At 44.1% G+C, this 26764-nt stretch overlaps 1 protein-coding gene across 1 annotated transcript in view; it reads left to right on the top strand.

Annotated features, from left to right (window-relative positions):
- TTN (titin) overlaps positions 1–26764 on the top strand; it is a 326517-nt gene that overhangs the window by 227166 nt on the left and 72587 nt on the right. The window contains exons 89-128 of the mRNA XM_038751738.1: positions 470–591; positions 698–985; positions 1352–1648; positions 1992–2178; positions 3191–3306; positions 3396–3695; positions 3925–4224; positions 4319–4424; positions 4515–4711; positions 4804–5109; positions 5210–5488; positions 5914–6213; positions 6308–6610; positions 6728–7090; positions 7539–7841; positions 8258–8557; positions 8960–9256; positions 9788–10072; positions 10164–10457; positions 12635–12934; positions 13046–13354; positions 13441–13631; positions 14276–14705; positions 15661–15966; positions 16624–16772; positions 16863–16895; positions 16996–17125; positions 17227–17526; positions 18085–18402; positions 19340–19636; positions 19742–20041; positions 20602–20916; positions 20999–21147; positions 22256–22406; positions 22510–22791; positions 24159–24461; positions 25253–25555; positions 25649–25930; positions 26027–26326; positions 26424–26726. Coding sequence (XP_038607666.1) covers positions 470–591; positions 698–985; positions 1352–1648; positions 1992–2178; positions 3191–3306; positions 3396–3695; positions 3925–4224; positions 4319–4424; positions 4515–4711; positions 4804–5109; positions 5210–5488; positions 5914–6213; positions 6308–6610; positions 6728–7090; positions 7539–7841; positions 8258–8557; positions 8960–9256; positions 9788–10072; positions 10164–10457; positions 12635–12934; positions 13046–13354; positions 13441–13631; positions 14276–14705; positions 15661–15966; positions 16624–16772; positions 16863–16895; positions 16996–17125; positions 17227–17526; positions 18085–18402; positions 19340–19636; positions 19742–20041; positions 20602–20916; positions 20999–21147; positions 22256–22406; positions 22510–22791; positions 24159–24461; positions 25253–25555; positions 25649–25930; positions 26027–26326; positions 26424–26726 — 10394 coding nt within the window. The remainder of the gene's footprint in view (positions 1–469; positions 592–697; positions 986–1351; positions 1649–1991; positions 2179–3190; positions 3307–3395; positions 3696–3924; positions 4225–4318; positions 4425–4514; positions 4712–4803; positions 5110–5209; positions 5489–5913; positions 6214–6307; positions 6611–6727; positions 7091–7538; positions 7842–8257; positions 8558–8959; positions 9257–9787; positions 10073–10163; positions 10458–12634; positions 12935–13045; positions 13355–13440; positions 13632–14275; positions 14706–15660; positions 15967–16623; positions 16773–16862; positions 16896–16995; positions 17126–17226; positions 17527–18084; positions 18403–19339; positions 19637–19741; positions 20042–20601; positions 20917–20998; positions 21148–22255; positions 22407–22509; positions 22792–24158; positions 24462–25252; positions 25556–25648; positions 25931–26026; positions 26327–26423; positions 26727–26764) is intronic.

Raw genomic sequence — 26764 nt, 5'->3', positions numbered from 1 at the left:
TCAGAAGAGCACGGGCCTGGGGGGTCAGAGGACCTGGGTTCTAATCCTGGCTCTGCCACTTGTCTGCTGCGTGACACTGGGCAAGTCACTTTCACTTCTTTGTGTCGCAGTTTCCTCATCTGCAAAATGAGAATTAAATCACACTTCCACCTACTTAGACTGTGAGCCACATGTGGGAAAGGGACTGTGTCCAAACTGATAACTTTTTATCCACCCCAGTGCTTTGAACTGTGCTTGGCACATAGTAAGCATTCAAATACCATAATACTAATCATTATTGTAATTATTATTATTATTATTGTTAATGATAATAATAACCATTAGTCCCTTCATCCATTTGCAGGGTATCCAGAACAGGTTCACATTCTGGATACCCTTTGGCCCTCATTCCCTTATTCTGCCAACTCATCCTAGACGCAACACGTAGTTGAAACTGAATACATTCAATGTATTTTTTTTTAATTGATAGAATGGAAGTGACAGGTCTTGAAGAAGGCAAGTGGTATGCTTATCGTGTGAAAGCTTTGAACAGGCTAGGAGCTAGCAAACCAAGCAAGCCGACGGATGAAATTCAGGCAGTGGACACAAAGGGTACGTGGTTCATAGAGAATATCCAATTTGAGTCTTCAACTTTTTTTAAAAAATCTTCGCTCCTCTGTTTTGAGCTCACTGATATTGTCATTATGTCTTCAATCAGAGGCCCCAGAAATTTTCCTAGATGTGAAGCTGCTGGCTGGCCTCACTGTAAAAGCTGGAACGAAGATCGAACTTCCCGCCACTGTGACTGGAAAACCTGAGCCCAAGATCACCTGGACGAAGGCCGACGTCATTCTGAAACCGGACAAAAGGCTCACCATCGAATCCGCTCCCAACAAATCCACCGTGACTATCGTCGATAGCAAGAGGAGTGACACTGGCACCTACATCATCGAGGCTGTGAATACCAGTGGACGAGCTACTGCTGTGGTGGAGGTCAATGTGCTCGGTACGTGGATTTTTTTTTTAATGGCATTTGTTAAGCGCTTACTATGTGCCAGGCACTGTACTAAGCACTGAGGTTGGTATAAGCGAATCATGTTGGACACAGTCCATGTCCCACTTGGGGCTCAAAGTCTTAATCCTCATCTTACAGATGAGGCAACCCCAGAGAAGTAAAGTTAATTGCCATAGTGCCACAGCAGTCAAATGGCAGACCCGGCCTTAGAACCCAGGTCCTTCTGACTCCCGAGCCCATGCTCTATCCACTAGGCCATTCTGCTTCTTATTCCTTTCTCACACCCGTCAAGATTAACACCGAGTCCAGTGACAGCAGAAAGGGTCACATTTGTGTTGCGTTTGGTGCCACCCACAGATAAGCCAGGGCCTCCTGCGGCATTTGATATCTCAGAAATTACCAACGAATCCTGTGTGCTCACATGGAACCCTCCCCGGGATGACGGTGGGTCTAAGATCACAAACTACGTGCTGGAAAGAAGAGCAACCGACAGCGAAGTTTGGCACAAGTTATCGTCCACTATCAAAGATACGAAATACAAGGCGACCAAATTAACACCGAACAAAGAGTATGTCTTCAGAGTTGCTGCGGAAAATATGTATGGGGTTGGGGAACCAGTGCAAGCGAGCCCAATAATCGCCAAGTTTTCTTTTGGTAAGTTTGTTCAACTGATGAGAATTGTTTTCAACTTATAATAATAATAATGGCATTTATTAAGCGCTTACTATGTGCAAAGCACTGTTCTAAGCGCTGGAGGGATTACAAAGTGATCGGGTTGTCCCATGGGGTGGCTCACAGTCAATCCCCATTTTACTGATGAGGGAACTGAGGTACAGAGAAGTTAAGTGATTTGTCCAAAGTCACACAGCTGACAATTGGCGGAGCTGGGATTTGAACCCAGATCTCAGATATACAGATCTCATATACAGATCTCAGTGGTTCTGTCAGAGAAAACGTTAGGAAAAATTACATTGATGACTCATTATCATCCTTGTAGATCCACCGGGATCTCCTACAAAACTTGAACCTACTGACATAACCAAAGATTCAGTAACTCTAACATGGTGTGAGCCAGATGACGACGGTGGAAGCCCAATCACCGGATATTGGATTGAAAGATTTGATCCTGAGACTGATAAATGGGTCAAGTGCAATAAGATGCCAGTGAAGGATACAACATACAAGTATGAAGAGATCATTAGTAGCAGATATTTAAATATATTTATCATTGTTATATTTAGATGCATTTCTCATTGTTATTTACAGTCCTAATTTTATATTCTTCTATTGCTTTAATGTGTCACATTCTTAGACTTCTAAAATCAATCACTCCAAAAATGAAAGGAAGTCCATTAATTAGATCAGTTTACCAACCAGGTAGATCTGTTATCAAGTATTGATTTTTCTAGAGCCTTAAAACTCTGTGGGCCTCATGTTTTTGTTTGGGACTTTTTTTTACAAAATAGTATATCATCTAGAAACTTTCTGACACCAATCTAATGGTAGTTCAATTTTTTGTCAATAATGCTTTGGAAAATTTCAGATCTTTATGTTTCAAATGAATTTCAATCAATCGATAGCATTCATTGAGAACATACTCTGTGCCCAGCCCTGTATTAAGTGCTTGGAAGCGTTCAGTATAGATGATGGACATGATCCCTCTCCTCAAAGAGTTTACAATTTAGTGGGGGAGGCAGATGCTAAAATAAGTTAGTCAGGGGGAAGTAATGGATATGAAGATATGCATATAAGTGTTTATAGCATATTATTATATTAATGTCTGTCTCCCTGTCTAGAATGTAAGTTCATTGTGGGCAGGGAGCATGTCTACCATCTCTTAGATTGTCCTCTCTCCCAAGCGCTTAGTAGATGCTCTGCACACAGTAAGCGCTCAATAAATTTGATTGATTAAATGGTACAGGTGAGCAGTGGGTGAGTACCCAGATATTTCAGTGGCACGGAAGTGCTGAAGTGAAAAAATAGATCAATCAGGAAGACCACCTGGAGGAGATATGATTTCAGAAGGGCTTTGAAGATGGGTAGGGCAATGGTCTGCCACATCTAAAGAGAGAGGGAGTTCCAGGAAGAGAATGAGTTAATTTTGTTTAAGTGTACATACTACTCTTTGCTGTTAAATGTTCATAGATTTGTGCATTTGGGCTTAAGACCAAAATATATGCTCTTTATAATTTATAGAGTGAAAGGTCTCACCAATAAAAAGAAGTACAAGTTCCGAGTGTTGGCAGAAAACCTTGCTGGACCCGGAAAACCCAGCAGAGCAACAGAACCGATCTTAGTCAAGGATCCAATTGGTATATAAAGTTCACTTTTCCAGAGTTACTTTAGTTTTCGCTAGAATCCCTTCGCTTGCAAACTAAATGATGATCTCATCCGAATACAGATCCTCCATGGCCCCCTGGCAAACCGACTGTAAAAGACGTCGGCAAGACATCGCTGTTCTTGAATTGGACCAAGCCAGAACACGACGGGGGGGCAAAGATTGAATCGTACGTCATTGAACTGCTAAAAACTGGTACAGACGACTGGGTGAGAGTGGCTGAAGGTGTTCCCAATACCGAACACTTCCTCAAAGGCCTCATGGAAAGGCAAGAGTACTCCTTCCGGGTTAGAGCCGTGAACAAGGCTGGGGAGAGCGAACCTAGTGAACCGAGTGATCCAGTGCTTTGCAAAGAGAGACTGTGTAAGTACTTTTTCCTTGAATTTTTCTTAAAAATCGCTAAAACTATCTGCATTTGATAGAGTCCATTTTCAACTCACTGAGTGGTCATCAGCTAGCTGAAACTAGAAAATTGGAGACATTTTTGACAAAGCATGGAGTTTTCCATTTCTCCTTTGGCATTTCAGGCATGCTTAACACTTGTCTGATTAAAAGAAGTTAAATCTTTCCTTCTTTATTTCTTCCTTTGCAGTTCCGCCATCACCCCCTCGCTGGCTTGAGGTCATTAACATCACTAAGAACACAGCGGACCTCAAATGGACAGTCCCCGAGAAAGATGGGGGCTCCCCTATCACCAACTACATTGTGGAGAAGAGAGATGTGAGGCGCAAAGGCTGGCAAACGGTCGATACAACCGTTAAAGATACTAAATGCACCGTGACCCCACTGACCGAGGGAGCGCTATATGTATTCCGGGTGGCTGCCGAAAATGCCATTGGACAGAGTGATTATTGTGAAATTGGTGACTCGGTCCTTGCTAAAGATACCTTCAGTAAGTACCTTAATTTAGACTCTGCCCTACTTGGAAATATATTGGTATTTTTTCACGCTCATCTTTCTCACCACACACCTCCTTTATTTCCCAGCTACCCCTGGACCACCCTATGCCCTGGCGGTGGTTGATGTGACCAAAAGACATGTTGACCTGAAGTGGGAGGCACCTAAAAACGACGGTGGAAGACCGATTCAGAGGCAAGAATTAAAACCAGTTTGAAGCTAGTCTCTGGGACATTTGATTTCATTTGACAACCTCTCCTAATGAAAATGTCTGTGCTTCCATAGATACGTTATTGAGAAGAAAGAAAAACTGGGTACCCGCTGGGTGAAAGCCGGAAAGACGTCGGGTCCTGACTGTCATTTCAGAGTAACTGATGTAATTGAAGGAACAGAGGTCCAGTTCCAGGTGCGGGCAGAAAATGAAGCTGGAGTTGGCCACCCCAGTGAACCCACCGAAATCCTTGCAATTGAAGATCCAACCAGTAAGTCGTAGTTGATGTATGACCATTGGGGCCCCTTACAGACTGACAGAGAGATTTCCGGAAATGAAAGTAATTCCTCACTGCTTTTCCAGGTCCTCCTTCACCACCTCTTGACTTACACGTGACGGATGCGGGCCGGAAACACATTGCCATTGCTTGGAAACCACCAGAGAAAAATGGTGGTAGCCCTATCATCGGGTACCATATTGAAATGTGCCCAGCAGGCACTGAAAAGTGGATGCGGGTAAATTCTCGTCCAGTGAAAGATTTGAAATTCAAAATCGAAGAAGGCATCATTCCTGACAAGGAGTATGTCCTGAGAGTGAGAGCTGTCAATGCTATCGGAGCCAGTGAGCCGTCAGAAATTTCTGAGAACGTTGTTGCCAAGGACCCAGACTGTAAGAATGATGATTCCATTTGGGAAAAATTTGACTTGTCCTCTGAATGTGTTTTGAATTGCGAAGGACCTAACCACATCTTTGCTCTTCCATTTCTCAGGCAATCCAACGATTGATCTGGAGACTCATGATATCATTGTAATTGAAGGTGAAAAATTAAATATCCCCGTTCCCTTCAGAGCTGTCCCATCACCAACTGTTTCTTGGCATAAAGATGGAAAAGAACTTAAGGCAAATGACAGAATAACAATGAAGAGCGAGTACACCTCTGCTCTCCTTGAAGTGGCCAAGAGCGTCCACGCCGATGCTGGCGTTTACACCATTACCCTGGAAAACAAGCTTGGCTCAGCAACAGGCTCAATCAACGTCAAAGTCATAGGTAATCACTCTCTGATGCAATGGCAGACACTCCCTACCCATTGGCAAAATCCACCGAGTTAAAGGAACAGTCTTCCCCACCCCCCAGCTTCTTATCACATACAGGCTAGACCTTCATGTTGTAGAGTAGTAATAACTCCCAGGTCCTATCTATTGAGCCTGTTAAGCTAACTCCCTGACACTGGATGGAATCAAATTCATTTCCTCTCTTACAAGTGAAGTTTGGTGGTTTGCATAAAACACACAAACTAAACTCTCTGAGAATGATTTCATGATTCATTAATAAAGTTGGAATTCCTATTAACCACACGATCAATACGCTTGTATACTCTTTCACGGTGAGCTGCACACAGTACGTGCTGAATAATTACCCTTAATCCCTTGACTTCCAATAATTGCTCGACAACTCTTTGCTGTTTAATATAGGTCTGCCTGGCCCGTGCAAAGATATTAAAGCAAGTGATATAACGAAAAGTTCATGTAAGTTAACCTGGGAACCTCCAGAATATGACGGTGGCACACCAATTCTTCATTACGTTCTGGAGCGTAGAGAAGCTGGTAGGAGAACGTACATTCCAGTGATGTCTGGAGAGAATAAGCTGTCGTGGAATGTGAAGGATCTTATACCAAATGGTGAATACTTCTTCCGCGTTAAGGCCGTAAACAAAATTGGCGGTGGCGAATACATTGAACTGAAAAATCCAGTCATTGCCCAGGATCCTAAGCGTAAGTTTTTGCAACGGGGACTACAGAGAAGAATTCTGAACTGTTTTGGAAAAAATAGATTCTCTCTATATTAATGTCTTTTTTTATTCTACAGAGCCCCCAGATCCACCTGTTGATCTTGAGGTCCATAATCCGACGGCAAAATCAATGACACTTACATGGAAACCACCTCTGTACGATGGAGGAAGCAAGATAATGGGTTATATCATAGAAAAGATAGCTAAAGGCGAAGACAAATGGAAGAGATGCAATGACTTTTTGGTCCCTATTTTGACCTACACGGTAAAAGGGCTTGAAGAAGGAAAGGAGTATCAGTTCCGGGCCCGGGCAGAAAATGCCGCAGGTATAAGCGAGCCTTCTCGGGTCACTCCTCTAACAAAAGCTGCGGATCCTATAGGTACGTTTTGCTTATTTGGGTCACTACTTTCTGATTTAAAAATGAAAATGGGGGACAAAAATTCTCTCAGAGATCTATTTTTAACCTAAACCAATCCTTATTCCTTGCTCATTACAGATGCTCCAAAAGTCATCATGAGGACTAGCCTTGAGGTGAGGAGAGGTGACGAAATCGTACTTGAAGCAACAGTTTCGGGGTCACCCTATCCGACTATTACCTGGATAAAGGATGAAAATGTGATCACGCCAGAGGAGATAAAGAAGAGACCCCCAACAGTTGTCAGGAGGAAAAAGGGTGAAGTCCAAGAAGAAGAACCATTCCACCTCTCTCTGCCAGAACGTTTGAGCATTGATAACAGTAAACAAGGAGAATCCCAGCTACATGTTCGAGACTCGATCCGGCCCGATCATGGCATGTTCATGATTAAAGTGGAAAATGACCACGGTGTTGCCAAGGCTCCTTGCACAGTCAGTGTGTTAGGTGGGTATTAGAAGATCCTATACCTCCATTTCAGCAACATCTACACTGAAGCTCAGGTAGATGGCATCACTGGTGACTTTGAACCACAGCAAATAGGAAAAAGTCTCAAAAAGTGGTTGGAGAAGTGAGAAAACCCGTGGTTCCACTCACCTCAATCAATCAGTCGTAATTATTGAGCCCTCATTATGTGACGAGTGCTGTACTAAGCGGTTGGGATACTATAACACAGTTGGTAGACATGTTCTCTGCCCACAGTGAGTTTACGATCTAGAGTTTTTTCCAAAAACAGAATTCCTTCCACCAAAACCCTCACGGTTCTCTGACAACATTAAAGGGAAGCCAAGGACAAAGGAGATCAGAGGGCGTGCTCTGAGGATTATCTATAATCTCCTCGACCCCCATGGCCATGCAGGATCCTGTTAATAATTGTTGTCATTTTAAATCATAGATACCCCTGGGCCTCCGATCAACTTCGTATTTGAAGATGTGCGGAAGAATTCTGTCACCTGTAAATGGGAACCACCGCTAGATGATGGTGGCAGTGAAATCATCAACTATACTTTGGAAAAGAAGGACAAAACCAAATCAGACGCAGATTGGATTGTTGTCACATCCACCCTTAGGCACTGCAAATACTCTGTGCCGAAGCTGATTGAGGGGAAGGAGTACCTGTTCCGTGTGAAAGCTGAAAACAAATTTGGACCGGGGCCACCCTGTGTTTCCAAGCCGCTCTTAGCTAAAGATCCATTTGGTAAGTATTCTGTTAATAGCTAAATATTGACTGTCCAAGACATCTGGTGTCCGAAGCCTCTCCCTGATTAGGCACTATACTTTGGAGGCTGCTTTAACTCTCTCTGACCACAGTGCTGCAGTCTGCTTAATGCCCACAGGGCTGGACTTAAGATTCCTTGTAGCTTGAAAATTAATATTCATTCCAGAAAGCCCAACTTCATCATCAGTGGTATTTATTGAGCACTTGCTGGGTGCAGAGCACTGTACTAAGAGCTTGGGAGAGTACTGTACAACAGAGTTGGTAGGTACACTCCCTGCCTACATCCAACTGGCTCCCAAGAAGTAAACAGGCACTAGAGGCATCTGTTTCCCTATTTCAGCACTTCTGTTCTCTGTGAGATGAGCAGTTACCAAGTTTTGTTTTTTGTTCCGCAGAACCACCCGATGCCCCCGATAAGCCCTTAGTGGAAGATGTAACCAGCAACAGCATGCTGGTTAAATGGAATGAACCTAAGGACAATGGAAGCCCAATATTGGGCTACTGGCTTGAAAAGCGGGAGATTAACAGCACCCATTGGTCTCGAGTCAACAGAACCCTTGTGAATGCTTTGAAAACCAAAGTGGACGGACTTTTGGAAGGACTCACCTACGTCTTCAGAGTGTGTGCTGAAAATGCAGCTGGCCCTGGGAAGTTCAGCCCACCCTCCGATCCCAAAACCGCACAGGATCAGATCTGTAAGTAGCTTTTGTAGGGAGAGAACAGGAACTAAGGAGCAAACATTAGTAGCGGTATTAGTTGTAGCAGGAGCAGTAGTATTTATTGAGTGCCCATTCAGTACAGGGCACTGTACTGTCATGTTCCCTGCCCTCATGGGGCTTACACGCTAAAGGGGGAGACAGACGAAAAATGTTTGCAGCTGCAGAGGTTGGCATAAACAAGTCAAATGGACATTTTTACATTTGTGCTTAGGAAGGTGTAAATCAGTTAATCAGTCCTAGGGTTGGCTGAGCAGATGATATTTTCTCAGGGAGCTGGGAAATTAGCTATTCTGTTAATAGCTAAATAATAATAGCTGGGAAATTAATTAGTGAAAAAATACCAGTGAATTTGGATTTAAGCCATTGTTTTCTTTCCAGCTCCACCCGGGCCTCCGGTCCCAAGAGTGGCTGACACGAGCTCAACCACGATTGAATTGGAATGGGAGCCCCCAGCTTACAATGGCGGCGGGGAAATCATTGGCTATTTCGTCGACAAACAGTTGGTTGGCACAAATGAGTGGTCCCGCTGCACGGAGAAGATGGTTAAACCTCGTCAGTATACTGTCAAAGAAATCCGAGAAGGGGCTGATTACAAACTGCGTGTGAGCGCGGTCAATGCAGCAGGAGAAGGGCCTCCCGGAGAAACAGAGCCCGTCACCGTGGCGGAACCTCAAGGTAACGGACCCTTTGGGACAGCCCGCCAACTCTGCCGATAGGTACAGAAGCAGCGTGGCTTAGTGGAAACAGCACGGTCATGGGTTCTAATCCCAACTCCACCACTTGTCTGCTGTGTGGCCTTGGGCCAGTCGTTTAACTTCTCTGTGCTTCAATTCCCTCATCTGTAAAACGGGAATTAAGACTGTGAGCCCCACGTGGGACAACCTGATAGCTTAGCGGAAAGAGCCCAGGCTTAAGAGTCAGAGGATGTGGGTTCTAATCCCAGCTCTGCTACTTGCCTGCTGTGTGACCTTGGGCAAGTCACTTAACTTCTCCGTGCCTCAGTTGCCTCATCCACAAAATGGAGATGAAAAGTGTGAGCCCCACGTGGGACAAACTGATTACCTTGTATCTACCCCTGCGCTTAGAACAGTGCTTGGCATATAGTAAGCGCTTAACAAATACCATCATTATTGTTGTTATTATTACATAAACCGGAGAGTCCACCCTCTTCGGGATGCTAATGCGCGATTGTGATATTTTCAACAGAGCCCCCAATGGTCGAACTGGATGCCTCCGTCAAGAGTGGAATTCAGATCATGGCTGGGCAGACTCTGAAAATTCCAGCAGTGGTCACCGGACGTCCCGTTCCCACAAGGGTGTGGACGGTGGAAGAAGGGGAGCTAGACAAGGAACGGGTTGCTATAGAAAACGTGGGCACTAAATCCGAGCTAGTCATCAAGAATGCCTTGAGAAAAGACCACGGCAGATATATCATCACTGCCACCAACAGCGGAGGTTCCAAATTCGCTGCTTGCCGGGTAGAGGTTTTTGGTAAGGAATGCTGAATAAACATTTCTGCAATTTGGAGCCATTACGTAAATGTTTTTCTTCTGTTTCTGATGCACTGTGCTCTCTCTTTTAGATGTCCCGGGCCCAGTTCTTGACCTAAAACCTGTTGTGACAAACAGAAAGATGTGTCTGCTTAACTGGTCCGATCCAGCAGATGATGGAGGAAGTGAAATCACAGGCTTCCTTATAGAACGGAAAGATGCTAAAATGCACACATGGAGGCAGCCAATAGATACCGATAGGTCGAAATGTGACATCACGGGACTCCTGGAAGGCCAGGAATATAAGTTCCGGGTTTTTGCTAAGAACAAGTTTGGCTGCGGTCCACCTGTCGAAATAGGACCGATTCTTGCAGTTGATCCACTAGGTAATTTTTGTTTATTTGTTGGTAAATATGCATTAAGCAATAGAGTCTTAGTTTCTGTCCTGCAACTCTTTGGCTTTGCCTCCATTGGTTCAAATATCGAATGAAGCAGAACAGTAACTCAGATGAAAATCAAACCCTGTGGTTAGGTGTTAATTTGGTATTTTTCAAATGATGCATAAAATTCTGAGCCAGATTCTCTTGGCGATTAGCTACTGCACTGAAACTACAAATTACTCTCTGCCGTATTAAGACTTCCAAAATCAGTCACTCAGTCATATTTATTGAGTGTTTATAGTGCAGAGCACTGTACTAAGCACTTGGGAGAGTACAATATAATACTATAACAGAGTAAGGCCCATTACATCACGATGGAGTAGCTAGTTCATCGCTGAACATCTGAACTTCGAACATATCTCTCCCACTCTGTCCAGGGCAGTGAGCACAGAGCAGGGAAGATTCTTTCTCCAACCCCTTAGATTTTCTTAGATTACCATGTGCATGACTGGATGATCGAAGGTTATCTGACAATAAACACTTCTGCTGTTGCTGAACTGTGGCTGGGACACAGTTTAACTGAATGTAACTTCATTCCACTCCTCTTTCCCAAGCATCCTTTGTGGTGGAACAGCCCCATGGTAGAATCTCTGTAATTGTAGCTGCTCCATAAACCACTGTTCAGCTCCTGGATCTCTTTACCGCATCAAATTTGAATAAAAAACGCAGTAGAAACATCTGGCATATGGTGCTGGGCACATGCCACTTAATAATGATGGTACCTGTGAAGCACTTACGATGTGCTAGGCACTGTCTAAGTGCTGGGCTGGGTCCAAGCAAATCGGGTTGGACACAGTCCCTGTCCCACGTGGGGCTCACAGTCTCAATCCCCATTTTACAGAAGAGGTAACTGAGGCCCAGAGAAGTGAAGTGACTTGCCCAGGATCACACAGCAGACAAGTGGCAGAGCCATGATTAGAACCTCGGGCCCGTGCTCTATCCACTACATCATGCATTCGTCCTATACCTTGATCATCCCATCTCCAAACAGGCTTAGGTTGTCAAAAGAACAACAACAGTCTAGTTAAAATGTTCAGCAAATACAATTAGTCTTGCAGAACTGGGACCTTAAGTTAAAGCGAATTCTACCTATAAAGCAGGGAGGTATGTCCCAAATTGCCTGGCTCACAATAATTTATAGTATACTCTATTGTATTGTACTCTCCCAAGTACTTAGTACAGTGCTCTGCACATTGTAAGTGCTCAATAAATACACTGATTGATGGAAGTTCACTATGTAACACCATTGAAGAACAAATTTTAAGGAAATAATGCTGCATGAGCTACTGCCGCTACACTGAACTATGGGTCTCTTTATCACATTTATGGAAAATTTAATAGGAGGGGTATTTAAGTATCTACTGAATTGTGATTTACTGTACTAAGCCCTGGGGAAGTATAATAGAAGCACAAGGTGTACCCACAACAAGCTTGCACTCTAATGGGGAGGAGAGAAAAGTATTCCCAAGAAACAGAATAAATAAAATTGAATGTTCAACTAAATTAACTTACATTCACCAATGCTGGGAATGGGCATAAATTAATAAATTCATGAGAAGGCTAAAGGGTTGCTAAGATTCAGGGTACCGAGATCCAGGAAAGTCTTCTTGGAGGAGGTGGAGTTTGAGGAAGACTTTAAAAGGTGAGAAGTTTGAGATCTGGCGGATTTGGGTTTCGGGGGACAATGTTAGCAAAAGGTTGGAGGGAGGCAAGATGAGAGCGGGGTACAGCTAGTAGATGGACTTGAGAGGGACGTAAAGATCAAACAGGGCCAGTAAAAAGCTGGTGGAGAGCCTTGAAACCAGTGGTAAGGAGTTTTTGCTTGTACCATTGGAGGGCTTTGAGAAGAGGGGAGATTTAATCCCATTTTATGAAAAGCGACTAATCGATCTTCTCATTGAACTTACCTTCGAGCACGGGCTTGGGAGTCGGAGGTCGTGGGTTCTAATCCCGGCTCCACCACTTGTCAGCTGTGTGACTTTGGGCAAGTCACTTAACTTCTCTGTGCCTCAGTTACCTCATCTGTAAAATGGGGATTAAGACTGTGTCCCCCAGCGCTTAGAGCAGTGCTTGGCACATGGTAAGCGCTTAACGAATACCATCGTCATTATTATTATTACCAGGTCCTCCGACATCCCCAGAGCGGCTCACGTACACAGAAAGGACAAAGTCGAGCATCACTCTGGATTGGAAAGCTCCTCGCAGCGATGGAGGCAGCCCGATTCAAGGATATATCATTGAAAAGAGACGACATGACCAGCCCAATTTTGAAATAGTCAATAAGAAACTGTGCCCAACTACAACGTTCCCGGTAGAAGGCCTGGACGAACACCAAATGTATGAATTCCGGGTCAAGGCTGTGAACGGAATTGGTGAAAGCGAACCATCGCTGCCTCTCAACGTGGTTATACAGGATGACGAAGGTACAGCTGCTCGGTAGAATCACAGAGCTCAGAACAGCACCTACAGTTCTCACCCCAAGCAGTGTTTCTCACCACTTTCCTTCTTCTATTTTTGGCTTCGTCCTCTCTTAGTTCCCCCAACTATTAAATTGCGGCTCACCGTGAGAGGAGATACCATCAAAGTGAAGGCAGGGGAGCCCGTTAACATTCCAGCAGACGTGACTGGTCTTCCAATGCCCAAGATCGAGTGGTCCAAGGACGATACTGTGATTGAAAAACCAACCGATGCCCTTAAGATTTCCAAGGAGGAGTTATCCAGAAGCGAAGCGAAAACCGAGCTGAGCATCCCAAAATCCGTCCGGCAAGACAAAGGCACTTATACGGTTACTGCCTCCAATCGTCTTGGCACTGTGTTTCGCAACGTTCACGTCGAGGTCTACGGTGAGTCATGGCTTTCTCTTGGTGGGAGGAAAACTACAATCTTGCGGGTCATCATGTTCTAAGCATATTGCGTTCCTCTCCCCTAGACCGTCCTTCCCCTCCAAGAAACCTTGCTGTTGTCGACATTAAAGCTGAATCTTGCTACCTGACCTGGGATGCCCCTCTAGATAACGGGGGCAGTGAAATCACCCACTACGTCATTGACAAACGGGATGCAAGTAGAAAGAAAACTGAATGGGAGGAGGTCACCAATACTGCTGTGGAAAGGCGTTATGGGGTAAGATTTTTCTTTTGAATACCATTCAGCATTCATTAAGAGTAACAGGGCCTGTCTTTTTTCTCTCTATAATTTGAGTTAGCCTAAAACAACAAAAAGGGTTTTTTCTTTCATTCATTCATTGTCATATTTATTGAGTGCTTACTTTGGGCAGAGCCTTATACTAAGCGCTTGGGAGAGTACAATATAACAATAAACAGACACATTCCCTGCCCACAAGCTTACAGTCTGGCGGGGAGACAGAGATTAACATAAACAAATAGTTTTCATTTTGTCAATGCGATTATGGTAAATAAATAGCTTCATAGAGAATTTTGCACGTGTAGCCATTTAGTAAAGACTTTCTGAGGAGGTGTCTCAGCTATTCACTTGGCACTTCTGTAGGCATGGTAAATAGAAATCTTTTCACTAACATTTCCCGCAGACACTCAAGGACAAGGTGGAAATGTGGGGTTGAAGTGGTAGTTGCAGCAGCAACTTGCTGAATTCTTACCCAGGCACAGATTCCATATATTTCTGGCTCTTTTCTAGTGGTAGGGATGGCAGTGCCCTGTCCCAGCTGAGTTCTATAGATTTTCATTTTCCATGGGCGCAAAGGGGTGCAGAAAAGAAGATGACACTTATTCCCTTTTAATCATTTTTAGATTTGGAAACTTATCCCAAATGGCCAGTACGAGTTCAGAGTCAGAGCAGTGAACAAGTATGGAACCAGCGATGAATGCAAATCTGACAAAGTGGTGATTCAGGATCCGTATCGCCCTCCCGGGCCTCCAGGAAAACCAAAGGTTCTAGACCGGACGAAATCATCGATGCTGGTGACGTGGACTCCTCCTCTGGACAACGGCGGATCTCCGATCACGGGCTATTGGCTGGAGAAGAGAGAGGTGGGAGGTCCCTACTGGTCTCGTGTTAGCCGAGCCCCAATTACGAAAATTGGAACCAAAGGCCTGGAGTTCAACGTTCCCCGGTTAATTGAAGGGGTGCAATACCAGTTCAGAGCCATGGCCATAAACGCAGCTGGAGTCGGCCCTCCTAGTGAACCATCAGATCCCGCTGAAGCAGCAGATCCTAAATGTAAGTTTCCAAAGACTTTACATAATTCCCTGTTAGTGGGGAAATTGCCAGTTGGAGAGACTTGCTTAATGCTAGGCAAGGAAAGGTTTGTTGTTCGTAGGGGCAACCCTAAAGTTGGTACAACTCTTCCCTCATGCAGTTATGCAGGGAGCAGATTTTCTTTCCCTATTCCATCCCTTTGATTAATGATGGCATTTATTAAGCACTTACTATGTGCAAAGCACTGTTCTAAGCTCTGGGGAGGTTACAAGGTGATCGGGTTGTCCCACAGGGGGTTCACAGCCTTAATCCCCATTTTCCAGATGAGGGAACTGAGGCCCAGAGAAGTTAAGTGACTTGTCCACAGCCACACAGCTGACAATTGGCAGAGCCGGGATTTGAACCCATGACCTCTGACTCCAAAGCCCAGGCTCTTTCCACTGAGCCACACTGCTTCCCTTTGATGGCTGAAGGAATAGGGGCCACTTTATTGGGTACCACAGAAATACAGCCACAGAACAGCATCCCAATGGGTCGGAGAATGCCGAGTCTAGGCACTGATCCTCTAGGCTTCAAACCAAGGGTGGGTAAAGTTAAACAGGAAGCATTCATGTTTCATCCTTCCAGAAAATGGAAAAAAGTCAGGAAAAAAAAGTAAAACACTTTGTGTAGCCTGAAGTCTGGTTTCTAAGATGGTGAAGGTCTCTGAGTCAATCTCATTGGCATCCCAAATGTTAGCTGAGTTCATAGGGAGAGTGCTGAGGGAGATAAAATTAAAAGAGTGGATCCCCCATTCAATATAGTGTTGTTGCTACTCTTTTATGTGGGTTTTCCCCAAGATAATATCTTCTTTTATAATTGTCATGCTCTTGTCAAGTCTTTTAAACAGTCGATCGCTATCTGTATGACTGCCTCATGAACTAGACACGTTACCTCAGACATCCCTTCTAAATACGTTCATTGATTTCATTATTAGTCCCACCTGGAGCCCCATCAACCCCAGAAGTCAAAGACAGAACCAAGTCATCGATAACTCTAGCGTGGAAACCTCCCGCAAAGGATGGTGGGAGCCCAATCAAAGGGTATATCGTTGAAATGCAAGAAGAAGGTACATCTGACTGGAAGACAGTCAATCCGGACAAACTCCTGCCTACCTGTGAATGTGTGGTACCTAATTTAAAAGAACTCCAAAAATACAGATTTCGCGTGAAAGCCGTGAATGATGCAGGGGAATCTGAACCAAGTGGCACCACAGCAGAGATACCTGCTACTGATATTCAAGGTACTGGTTTAAAATGCATCATGTATTTTACTGCTAATTTAATTTGTATTGTAGGCAAAATAAAGGATGAATTGATAGAATTATTGCATAGAAAGGTCCCAAAGAGGTCACCCAGGCAAGTCCGCTGACTCTCTTGAAAAATAAGCGAACTTTGTTTTTTGTTCGTTTTGGGTTTTTTGATGGTATTTGTTCATTCAGTCGTATTTATTGAGAGCTTGCAGTGTGCAGAGCACTGTACTAAGGGCTCGGGAGAGTTACAGCCAACAGACACATTCCCTACCCACAATGAATTTACAGTCTAGAGGACGATCAATCAATCAATCAATCAATCAATCATATTTATTGAGCACTTACTGTGTGCAGAGCACTGTACTAAGCACTTGGGAAATACAAGTTGGCAATTAGATACAAGCTAATCTGGTTGGAAACATTCCATGTCCCACGTAGCTCTCAATCTTAATCCCCATATTACAGATGAGGTAACTGAGGCAAAGAGAAGTTAAGTGAATCGCCCAGGGTCACACCACAGACAAGTGGAAAAGCCGGGATTAGAATCAGGTCCTCTGACGCCAAGGACTGGGCTCTTTCCACTAGGCCACGCTGCTTCTCATTCAGTAAAGGGACTTAGTACCATCGTGAATATCCTTCTTCTTGCAGAGGAACCAGAAGTTTTCATCGACATCGGTGCTCAGGATAGCCTGGTATGCCGTGCCGGTTCACAAATTAGGATTCCAGCTGTCATCAAGGGACGCCCAACTCCAAAGACATCTTGGGAATTTGATGGCAAAGCCAAGAAGGCAGTTAAGGTAAGAAAAGAGGATTCATTTCCTGAATCTCCAGCTGGTCTGTTTCAAGGAATATCTGTTATTTTACATCTGATTATTGTTCTCTTGTAGGAGGGAGTTCACGATATTCCTGAAGATGCACAGGTAGGATGAGAAATTTAAAATAATTCATTGAATGCTAACTTTTGTGCCAGTATTCTTGGATAAAATGTCTTCATTCCTAATTCTTTTTTTGTGCATGCAGTTGGAAACAGCTAAGGAATCTTCAGTAATCGTTATTCCTGAGTGTAACCGAGGCCACACAGGAAGATATAGTATTACAGCAAAGAACAAAGCAGGACAGAAAACCGCCCACTGTAGAGTTAAAGTCATGGGTAAGACAAAGAGGAAAAATCCGAAGTAGTTAAGTGAATGGTGTCTACCATTTCTCAGCTATTTTAGGGAGGATGCTTACAATTGTGTCTTTCCTCAACAGATGTCCCAGGGCCCCCCAAAGATCTGAAAGTCAGTGACATTACAAGGGGCAGCTGCAAACTTTCCTGGAAGATGCCCGATGATGACGGTGGAGACAGAATCAAAGGCTACGTCATAGAGAAAAAGACCATCGATGGCAAAGCATGGACGAAAGTCAATCCGAACTGTGGAAGCACCTCATTTGTAGTCCCTGATCTCATTGCTGAGCAAGAGTATTTCTTCCGAGTACGGGCAGAAAACCGTTTCGGTGTTGGTGCTCCGGCAGAAACAATTCAGCGGACCACGGCGAGAGATGCAATATGTAAGTTCTGACCTGAATAGAATCTATCTTTCTACTCCTCAATCAATAGTATTTAGTGAGCGCTTACTATGTGCAGAGCACGATACTAAGCTCTTGGGAGAATGCAATTCAGCAGAGTTGGCAGACACGTTCCCTGCCCACAATGAGCTTACAGTTTAGAGGGGGAGCTAGACATTAATATATATAATTTCTAATATATAAAGATATGTAAATAAGTGCTATGGGGTGGAGGGTGAGCTGTGGATCTATCTGCTTAAGAGAAGCAGCATGGCTTAGGTAGTAAGAGCATGAGCATGAGAGTCAGAGGTTGGGGGTTCTAATCCCAGCTCCACCACTAATCAGCTGTGTGACTTTGGGTGAGTCACTTAACTTCTCCGTGCCTCAGTTACCTCATCTGTAAAATGGGCATTTAGACTGTGAGCCCCACATGGGACAACCTGATTACCTTGTATCTACCCAGTGCTTAGAACAGTGCTTGGCACCCAGTAAGAGCTTAACAAATACCATCATTATTATTGTTATTATCCCTTGACATACTTCTGTTTGCACCTTTCACAGTTCCTCCTGATCCACCCATTAAGCTCAAGATTGGTCTTATCACTAAGGACACCGTCAGTCTGACTTGGAAACCGCCAAAGAATGATGGCGGGTCCCCAGTTACACATTACATTGTTGAACGCCTAGCCTGGGATCCTACTGGGAAAACAAAGGAGGCATGGAAACAGTGCAATAAGAGGGATGTGGAAGAAACCAAGTTTACTGTGGAGGACCTTACAGAAGGCGGAGAATATGAATTTAGAGTCAAGGCTGTCAATGCAGCAGGCGTCAGCAAACCTTCAGCTCCTGTTGGCCCGGTCATTGTAAAAGATCAAACATGTAAGTACTGGGAAAGAGGTTGGCCTCATCCACTAAGGGCTTGAAACTCAGTCTCCATCTGCCTTCCGTCAGATTGCCACCCCCTTCCATTTCTCTAGCGTATGCTTTGAGAATTGATGAGGTAACATTCACAAACTACAGAGGAAAACAACATTATGTGCTTTCAATCCGTTCACATTTTAAGGAACTTATCCAGTCAGCTCTAAAATTGTAAGGCACGAAGGAGTCATAGACACTCAAATAATGATTGAGTTCTGGTTTAGGATTCTTTTTCCTCCAAAAAAAAACTTACCCGAACTTCCATGTGTTGAAAATTTTGGAAGAATTAATTATTCATTATTATCATATTATATATTTGCTACTCTAGATACTCAAGTTTTTCCTCCTGAATCCAAGTAGTGAGCTCATTCCCTCTAGACAGATGGGGAGGAGTCATCCTTTGCTTCACTTTCAAATTCTCCCCCTCAGAGTGGCTTGCATAGGGCAAGGGCTTAGAATTGCCTCAAATGCCACTGGCAGCCCTACAGCCTATTAGATCCAATCAATCAATCAGTCGTATTTATTGAGCGCTTACTGTGTGCAGAGCACTGTACTAATCACCTCTTTAAAGGACAAATGTAAAGAATTGCCCTGAGTGTCTTCTTTCTAGTCCACCCCCAATGTTTCCTAGGTCACTTTTAGTAGAGCACAGCTAAGTCAGCCTCTCTACCCCAAAGGCAGAGCCTGGACCATATCCAGGCTCACTTTGTCTCTGATTGTGGAAGGATCCGGTTCATTTTAATTGCAGGAATTGGCTACAGGAACTTGGCTATTCCCATATTGTTTTAGGGGAGCCAGATTAAATCATCTCTGGTGTCTGGCGGTCTCTTGTCTCTTTCTGGAATTGAAGAATCCTGTGACATTTCCCACTGATCCTTTGTTCTCTGTTGACACCCAGGTCCACCATCCATTGATCTTAAAGAGTTTATGGAGGTTGAACAAGGAACAGATGTTAACATTGTGGCCAAAGTTAAAGGGGTGCCTTTCCCTACGCTGACCTGGTTCAAAGCTCCACCAAAGAAGCCCGATGACAAAACACCAGTTGTCTATGACCAACACGTCAACAAAGTGGTGGTTGACGATACTTGCACCTTAGTGATACCACAGTCCCGGAGAAGTGACACTGGCTTGTACACCTTGTTGGCTGAAAACAACTTGGGAACTGCTTCCAAGGAGATGAGACTGAATGTTCTTGGTAAGTAGAAAGAAGATTTGGGGGGAAATGATGTAAAAATGGGTTCTTGGGCTTTTGGTACAATTGTATAATCATTTTTTTTTTAATTTTTTCAAAATGCTATAGGCCGTCCAGGACCTCCAGTGGGACCCATCAAATTTGAATCCGTTTCAGCCGATCAAATGACCTTATCTTGGCTTCCTCCTAAAGATGATGGGGGATCTAAGATTACAAACTATGTCATTGAGAAACGAGAGGCCAACCGAAAAACGTGGGTGCGCGTCTCCAGTGAACCTAAAGAATGCATCTACACAGTACCCAAATTGTTGGAAGGCCATGAATATGTGTTCCGTATCATGGCACAAAATAAATATGGCATTGGGGAACCGCTTGACAGTGAACCCGAAACAGCCAGAAATCTTTTCTGTAAGTAGAGCAACACTTGTCTGTAGCAACCATTTTCAGTCAGCCAGTAGTGTTTATTGAGCACTTACTGTGTGCAGAGCACTGTACTAAGCACTTGGGAGAGTAAGATATAACAATTTAACAGACAGGTTCCCTGCCCACAACAAGCTTACAGTCTAAAAGGGGAGGCGGACATTAGTATAAATAAATAAGTTACAGATATACCAGGAGGTGCTGTGAAGCTCAGACCGGGGAATGGATAAAGGTAGCAAGTCAGGGAGTTGAAGAAAAGGGAAAGCGGTCTTAATCAGGGAAGGCTGCCTGGAGGAGGTGTGCCTGCAATAAGGTTTTGAAGGGGGGGAAAAGTAATTATCTGTTAGATATGAGGAGGGAGGGCAATCCAGGCCAGAGTCACGACATGGGCAACGGGTCACCGGTAAGGTAAACGAGATCGAGGTCCAGCGAAAAGGCTAGAATTAGGTGAGCAAAGTGTGCAGGCTGGGTTGTAGTAGGAGTTCCAGGTGTAACGCAAATTTCCTTTTGTCTATATTTCGCTCCCATGCTTTGTTATTTTCTTCCAGCTGTTCCCGGGGCACCGGACAAACCAACGGTGAGCAGCGTGACCCGGGACTCCATGACCGTCAACTGGGAAGAGCCAGAGTATGATGGCGGCTCCCCTGTGACGGGGTACTGGCTGGAGATGAAGGACACCACCGGAAAGAGATGGAAGAGAGTCAACCGGGACCCTATCAAGGCTATGACATTGGGTGTCTCTTACAAAGTGACAGGCCTTATCGAGGGTTACGACTATCAGTTCCGCGTCTACGCCATCAACGCAGCTGGGGTTGGCCCCGCCAGCCCTCCATCTGACCCTGTGACGGCTAGAGATCCAATTGGTGAGTTTGGCATCTCTTCTTGTTTTTTATTTCCACGGGAAAGAATTGGGCCGTCCTGCTATAATGGTATGATGTCCTCCAGCCCCACCAGGTCCTCCCTTCCCCAAAGTTACCGACTGGACAAAATCTACTGTGGATCTGGAATGGACTCCCCCTCTAAAGGACGGTGGGTCCAAAGTAACCGGGTACATCGTCGAGTACAAAGAAGAAGGAAAGGAAGAATGGGAAAAGGTAGTTACGATAACATTTGCTTGATTCGCTCCTCAGCCTCCACAGCAAAACAACACGACTTTGATTATACAGTGTCATTTAGAGTGTTTTTATTTGTGGTATCCAAAGAGGTGACCAAAATCGATGAAAGGTTCAGAGAAGACAAAGAGTTTAAACAATTTAGGTGCATTATTATTTATTTCCTAAAAGTTGAGGACAAAACATGATGCCATATGAGGGTATTGGCTCTTCCTGGAATAATAGCCATATCCGTTAGCTTCACATCTGAGCTCCCTTAGGCAGTCTGGCACACTTAGGGCTCTGTGGAAAGAGAGACTAGCTTGCCTCCATTTGGGGCAAGACTCTTTCCATTTTTTTCTCCCCATGTCTGATGTTGCTACCAACTCCACAACTCTGCAACTCTCCCTCCCAGACACAGTGGAGATCTGTGGAGAGAGAATCCCAGGGTGGACCACCCTTTTTAGAACAGAATCTCCATCCTGCCCCAAGCCCAGACACTGTAGGCTGTCCACTGTAACTATGCTGGGGTGAGAAACGAGCCTCAACTATCCCACCAGCATTAATTGAGGCAAGGCACCCAAGCCTAGTGCAACTGATTCTCCCCTTCCATGGGACCAAGGGGAAATTGAGGAAGAATAATGGATAGAGCATAGGCCTAAAAATCAGAGGATCTGTGTTCTAATCCCTGGTCTGCCCCTTGTCTGCTATGTGACCCTGACCTTGTCACTTAATTTCTCTGTGCCTCAATTACCTCATCTTTAAAATGGGGATTAAGGCTGTGAGCCTCATGTGGGACATGGATCATATCCAACCTGATTAGCTCGTATCCACCCCAGCTCTTAGTACAATTCCTGACACATAGTAAGCACTTAACAAATACCATCACAAATGACTTCAAAAATGTTAAACCAGCCATCCCATTCCACTCACTTTTACCATTTAGTCTTTTGGAATTTAAGCTCCTTGCATAATGAAAAAGCAATTTTTCAAATTAAGAGAAGAGCAGTCCAGCTCGTTGGTGACCTGCCCCATAGGGAAGGACTGAGTGCTTGATTGCTTATGTTATAATGATGCTGACATGTCTGGTGGCCTGCTGGTTTTTTTCCAGGCAAAAGATAAAGAAGTGAGAGGAACAAAACTTGTAATACCAGAATTAAAAGAAGGTGCATTCTACAGATTTAGAGTTAGAGCAATTAACATTGCTGGCATTGGAGAACCTGGAGAAGCTACTGAAGTTATTGAAATGAAGGACAGAATTGGTAATTAATCACATGCACTTTAAATATTTTTGTCATTCTAATGGAAAGCGGAGAAACGTACTTACCGTTTTTGTTTTTTGGTTTTTTTTTTTAACTTTTCCAGTTGCTCCTGACCTTCTTCTGGATGCCAGCGTCAAGGACAGAATTGTGGTCCATGCTGGCGGAGTGATCCGGATCATAGCTTATGTTTCAGGAAAGCCAACTCCAACAGTCACTTGGAGCATGAATGAAAGAGCTCTACCAGAAGAAGCCAAAATTGAAGAAACAGCGATCAGTTCATCTATGGTCATTAAGAACTGCAAGAGAAGTCATCAAGGGGTCTATTCTCTTGTTGCTAAAAATGCAGCGGGAGAAAGGAAGAAGACAATAATTGTGGACGTATTAGGTAAATGAATCTTAGATGTATTCATTCCATAATGTTTTCCTAAAACAGTTAAATATTTAAGGATTACCCCCGACATGTATCAATCCATCAATGGTATTTGAGCACATACCGCTTGCAGTGTAAGAGCTTGGGAGCAAGCAGTGCAATAGAATTGTGAGACGTGATCCCTGACCCTAAAGAACTCAAGGGGAGAGAGACATTTTAAAAATTACAGATAGGGGAAATAGTATAGATATGTACATAAATGCCCTGGGGATGGGGTGATTATCAGGTGCTTAAAGGGAATACAGCCAAGCACGTTTCCCAAACAGAAGAGCAGATAGGGGAAATGAAAGCTTAGGGAAGGCCTTTTGGAGGAGATGAGGGGTTTTAAGGTGGGGAGAGTGGTGGACTGTCCGATATGAAGTGGGAGAGAGTTCTGGGCCAGAAGAAAGAGGGTGGTGGCAAGGTAGATGAGATAGAGGTACAGAAAGTAGATTGGCATTAGAGGAGCAAAGTGTGCAGATTGGTTTGTAGTATGGTAGTAAAAATTGCTGTGAAGTTCCCGAAAGGATTAACGTGTGTAGACCCAAACCTGAAACTGAATGAGAATACCATAACTGTAGTTGACGATCCTTCAGGAGAGGCTAGTGAAGCACCAGTGGATTTGGATCATCCATATAGTAGTGGATAAAGCACAAGCCTGGAAGTCGAAAGGTCATGGATTCCAATCCCGGATCTGCCACTTGTCTGCTCTGTGACCTTGGGCAAGTTACTTGACTTCTCTGTGCCTCAGTTACCTCATCTATAAAATGGGGATTGAGACTGTGAGCCCTGCGTGGGTCAGGGACTGTGTCCAACCTGATTTGCTTGTATCCACCCCAGTGCTTAGTACAGAGCCTGGCACATAGTAAGAGCTTAACAAATACCATAATTATGATTGTAATGAGTCATTTTTTCTCTCTGACCTCCCTCTCATTCATTTGATATCATTCGTAAGAAGTTTCATTTGGAAGCTCCATTTGAATTCTCTTCCTGTCATTTTTTTATTATTATTACAGCTTTAATTTTCTCTGTCTGAGACCAGGGACTACCTAGTACTGGGCAGGCAGGGTCAATTATTATTATTATTTTACTATTCTATTTATTTTACTATTCTATTTATTTGATTTTGTCAATATGTTTTGTTTTGTTATCTGTCTCCCCCTTCTAGTCTGCGAGCCCGGTGTCGGGTAGGGACCGTCTGTATATGTTGCCAACTTGTACTTCCCAAGCGCTTAGTACAGTGCTCTGCACACAGTAAGCGCTCAATAAATACGGTTGAATGAATGAATGAACTCCCAAGTCCTTTAGATGAGCTAAGTTGTTCTTTTTCCTTTCACTCCCAGACGTACCTGGACCGGTTGGTATTCCCTTCCTTTCGGAGAATCTAACTAATGATTCCTGCAAGCTGACATGGTTTTCTCCGGAAGATGATGGTGGATCTCCGATCACTAATTATGTCGTTGAAAAGCGCGAAGCTGACCGAAAGGCGTGGACACCAGTATCGTACACGGTCACGAGACAGAACGCTACGGTCCAGGGTCTAATACAAGGCAAAGCATACTTTTTCCGCGTTGCAGCTGAAAACAGCATTGGCATGGGCCCGTTCGTCGAGACTCTGAATGAGCTCGTCATCAGAGATCCAATAAGTAAGTATACTTGTTTCATTGGATCTTTAATCATTCCTTATGTTTATGAAAAACTTTTTGAGTATATGAAATCAATTTTGATTTTGCCTGCCTTTCCTTCTTCATCTGGTCCTGATAAAAACATTTTGCTAGACTATGTTATTGGTAATTTTCTTATTGTGACCTACTGGACTGAGATGCAGGAGACCCAGAGCTTAATCCCAGCTTCACCAGTTGCCTGCTATTTGACCCTGGTCAAGTCATTTAACTTCTCTGTACCTCAGTTTCCTCATCTATAAAATGGAGGTTAAATATCTGATTGTCCCCCCGGTCTGTGAACCCCGTATGAGTCAGGGATTGCGTCCAATCTTAATATATTGTTTCTACCCCAGCAGATAGTAAGCACTTAACAAATGGTAGTTATGCTTTATTATTATTATTGTAAAAGAGCAAACATATCTACTATTCAAATGGAGTCCTCTAGAAGAAGTGTACAGGACATTGGGGAAGCAGCGTGGCTCAGTGGAAGTCAGAGGTCAGGGGTTCAAACCCGGCTCTGCCAATTGTCAGCTGTGTGACTTTGGGCAAGTCACTTAAGTTCTCTGTGCCTCAGTTCCCTCAAATGTAAAATGGGGGTTAAGACTGTGAGCCCCCCGTGGGACAACCTGATCACCTTGTAACCTCCCCAGTGCTTAGAACAGTGCTTTACACATAGTAAGTGCTTAATAAATGCCATCATTATTATTATCATTATTACCACAGTGCCAGCCAAAAACCGTTTTTAATATTTCATTCCCTGCCTTCACTCACAGCTGTTCCTGAGCGTCCAGAAGATCTGGAAGTCAAAGAAGTTACCAAAAGCTCTGTTTCTTTGACCTGGAACCCGCCCAAATATGATGGAGGATCAGAAATCATTAACTATGTACTAGAAAGCCGTCTCATCGGAAGCGATAAGTTCCACAAAGTTACAAAGGATAACTTGCTTAGCAGAAAATACACTGTGAAAGGCTTGAAAGAAGGAGACACTTATGAGTTCCGTGTAAGCGCAGTCAATATCGTCGGGCAAGGCAAGCCCTCGTTTTGCACCAACCCAATCACCTGCAAGGATGAACTCGGTACGGGTCTCATGTTGTTTTCTTGTATCATTTGACATTTTCCAGTATTCTGCCATCCGTTCGTATATCTGACTGTTAAAATTATGTGTTTAGCTCCTCCAACGCTGGAACTGGACTTCAGGGATAAGCTTATAGTTCGAGTTGGTGAAGCTTTTGCCCTAACCGGCCGTTACTCAGGCAAACCCAAACCCAAGGTTACTTGGTCGAAAGATGAGGCCGATGTGTTGGAAGACGAACGGACAGAAATTAAAACCACTCCAGCAACGCTGTCTCTTACCAAAGTCAAAGCCAAACGTGGAGACTCTGGCAAATACTGTGTAGTGGTGGAAAATAGTACAGGATCTAGGAAAGGTGTCTGCCAAGTTACCGTTGTTGGTAAGTGTCCTTAAGTAAGAGTTGAAACAAGCCATCCTGCTCATTAAAATGTCAAGAGAAAGCACGATCCATATGGTGATATTTTTTTCTCTCCAGACCGTCCTGGACCTCCAGTTGGACCTGTTATTTTTGATGAAGTACACAAAGATCACATGATTATCTCCTGGAAACCTCCCCTGGATGACGGAGGCAGCGAAATTACCAATTATATCATTGAGAAGAAAGACATGAGTAGAGACGTCTGGATGCCGGTATCATCTGCCAGTGCCAATACAACATGCAAAGTGCCCAAACTGCTTGAAGGAAAGGACTACCTCATTCGCATCTATGCTGAAAATCTTTATGGCATAAGTGATCCCCTCGTATCTGATGCGATGAAAGCCAAGGATCGCTTCAGTATGTCGTTTGATTGTCCTCCAAGATTTCAATTATTTCCGAATCGGTGATGATAGGAACACATTTTGAAACCCCCTTGGCCTTTTTTTTTTTTTAGGTGTTCCCGCTGCACCTGATCAACCTATTATCACAGAAGTTACCAAAGACTCTGCCTTGGTGAACTGGAACAAACCGTATGACGGGGGCAAGCCTATCACCACTTACATTGTAGAAAAGAAGGAGACTAAATCTAAGCAATGGGTTAGAGTCTCCAGGGAGCCTATTCATCCAAACACCAAATTCAGGGTACCAGATCTCCTGGAAGGATGTCAATATGAATTCCGAGTCTCGGCCGAAAATGAAATTGGGGTCGGTGACCCAAGTCCACCATCCAAGCCAGTGTTCGCCAGAGATCCGATCAGTACGTCCTAAAGTAGTTCTCTTTCACATTGTTTGTTT

This window comes from Tachyglossus aculeatus, chromosome 9 (assembly GCF_015852505.1).
Source record: "Tachyglossus aculeatus isolate mTacAcu1 chromosome 9, mTacAcu1.pri, whole genome shotgun sequence".
Classification (NCBI taxonomy): Eukaryota; Metazoa; Chordata; class Mammalia; order Monotremata; family Tachyglossidae; genus Tachyglossus; species Tachyglossus aculeatus.
This window is presented reverse-complemented; position numbering and strand designations above follow the sequence as displayed.